This window comes from Triticum aestivum, chromosome 4A, assembly GCF_018294505.1.
Source record: "Triticum aestivum cultivar Chinese Spring chromosome 4A, IWGSC CS RefSeq v2.1, whole genome shotgun sequence".
Lineage (NCBI taxonomy): Eukaryota > Viridiplantae > Streptophyta > Magnoliopsida > Poales > Poaceae > Triticum > Triticum aestivum.
In genome coordinates, this window is record NC_057803.1 from 83,351,907 (window position 1) to 83,354,125 (window position 2,219).

Sequence of the window (2,219 nt, forward strand, 5' to 3'; positions counted from 1 at the left end):
AATGTTTCAAAAAATTTCAGAAAAAATGCGAATGTTCACAAGGAATGTGACTACAGCCCTTAAAATTTTTAGGTCAAGCTCAAAACACACATTGAGAAACAAAAATGTGAAATCTAGCATGAATAGTGTAAAAAAGACAAAAGCAACATTGACACTTCACATTTGGATTTGTCTTTTTTGTTTCTCAATGTGCATTTCGAGTTTGGACCTAAAATTTCTAGAGGTTGTAGTCACATTCCTTGTGTGTTTCTAGGATACCAAACTGATCTAGGCTCGGACAAGGTCAGGATTAACCGGGATCAATAAGTACGGGTGCCGATTTCAGGGACTAGAAGATGAGGGTCCGATTTCGACAAGAAATACGAGTTCAAGGTTTTTTTTAGACTTTACTCCCCCGCAACACACCTTACACATCACATGTTGCACTCCAGAAAACACAAACTCGAGGGAAAAATGAGAAAAGGGAGTTGAAACCGGTTATTGTACACACTGTGACGCCGTACACCTGCTTCACTTGGCTTACTAGCCAGCGCCATGTGACAAGCGCGGGTGCTCCTTCGTGGTTCCCTGCGAGGGAACCCACCAATCAGTGGCTCCCATAAATAAAATGCCAAACCATAAATGCAAAAAACCCGAAAGAAAACGAAGAAAAACATTTGTGGAAAAACTAGCCTAACGAGCTATTCCCATCGAGATGTGAAGAATCATAACGAGCTATTCCCATCGCTTTCTTCCCAAGACCTCCTATTCCATGCCTTAATTAAGCGTGGAATTATAGAGGAAACACATGTGCTTACATGGTTTGTTATTTAAAAAGGATACTTCACATATTTATATAGATAATGAAGAAATATTTTTATTTATTTTAAATATACTATATTACGTAAAACGGGAAATATGCATGCTCGTATATCTGAAAAATGTTAATCGTGCATTATAAATATTCATCATGTATTAAAAATGTTCATCGCATATTTATAAAATATTAATCGCTTATTATAAGAAATTTATATATGTATATAAAAATAGGAATAAAATAATAAGAAGTAAGAGAGAAAGAAAGAAACCATCAGAAAACTCGGAAGAATAAACGAAAAACAAAAAACGCAGAAAAACCAGAAGAAGAAAAAGACGGAAGAAAAATGGCCCCATCCGCACTGAGCCGGCCTAACAGCGCCACGGGGATTTGCCTTTCCCTTCCCCAGTCCAGTCCAACGAAGCCCGCGTGGCCCCACTTGAATCACAGTGGCGGCCCGGGAGGAATCAGACTGTTTCTCAGTAGCCCAGCCTAATACCGGCCTTTGGTCATCCGGGATTGAACCCCTTCCGCTCTTCCCTAACTTCGTCCGGACCACAGAAGGAAGCGCCGCCGCCCTCTGCCTCTTCCCCATCGGCCGATAGGCGCAAGCGCCCCAGCGCCGCCGCCCGACCGCCGGCGCTGGTGAGGGCATCCTTCATCCCTCGGTCTAAATCCTCTGTCGTTATTCCTCCTTGTCCACCAGCTCGGGCCCTCGGGTCTCTCCCCCATTACCCCCCAAAACCGACCCCGAAAAGCCGAAACCCTCGCCTCACCCCACCGCAGCAATGGCCGGAGAAGACGCCGCCGTTTCCGCGGGCACTGCGGCGCCGCACAATCCGCCCAAGAAGGAGGTGTACGACGAAGACGATGAAAACGACGTGCCGCTGGCGTTCTCTCGAGGCAAGAAGAAAGCGAGCGCGGCGAGCGCCACCAAGGTCAAGAAGGAGGAGGACGACGATGATAACATTCCGCTTGCGCGTCGGGCCAAAAAAGCGAGCAATGGGGGTGCAAAGAAGGAGAAAAAGGAGGAGTACGAGGAGGAAGAGGAGGAGTACGAGGAGGAGGAGGAGGAAGACGACGACGACGAGGATTTTGCAGATGAGTACACTCCGGTTTCGCGGGGAAAGAAGGTTCGATTCGGATCTTTGGGGATATTTTCGGTGCCAATTTGTGTGAGCAGCATGTCAATTTTATAGATCGGTTCAATTATTTTTATAGGTCTGTCTAGGGCACATCCAAATGTGCCCTAGTTCTTGCACATCCAAGTGACCCAATTATAAGCATAAAAAGAAAAAAGGAAAAGAAAAAAGAAATTACCCACACAAATCTCTGCGTAAGATCAATGACATAGGACGTAGATGTGCAATACTTATGGCACATCTAGATGTGCTTTAGCAAAACTGTAATTTTTATCAGTTTT

General features: G+C 45.0%; 1 protein-coding gene across 1 annotated transcript in view; it reads left to right on the top strand.

The window, feature by feature from the left end:
- The first annotated feature begins 1,319 nt into the window (after positions 1–1,319).
- LOC123085286 (high mobility group nucleosome-binding domain-containing protein 5) overlaps positions 1,320–2,219 on the top strand; it is a 4,936-nt gene continuing 4,036 nt past the window's right edge. The window contains exon 1 of the mRNA XM_044506906.1: positions 1,320–1,929. Within this exon, the coding sequence (XP_044362841.1) occupies positions 1,585–1,929 (345 nt within the window). The 5' untranslated portion in view covers positions 1,320–1,584. The remainder of the gene's footprint in view (positions 1,930–2,219) is intronic.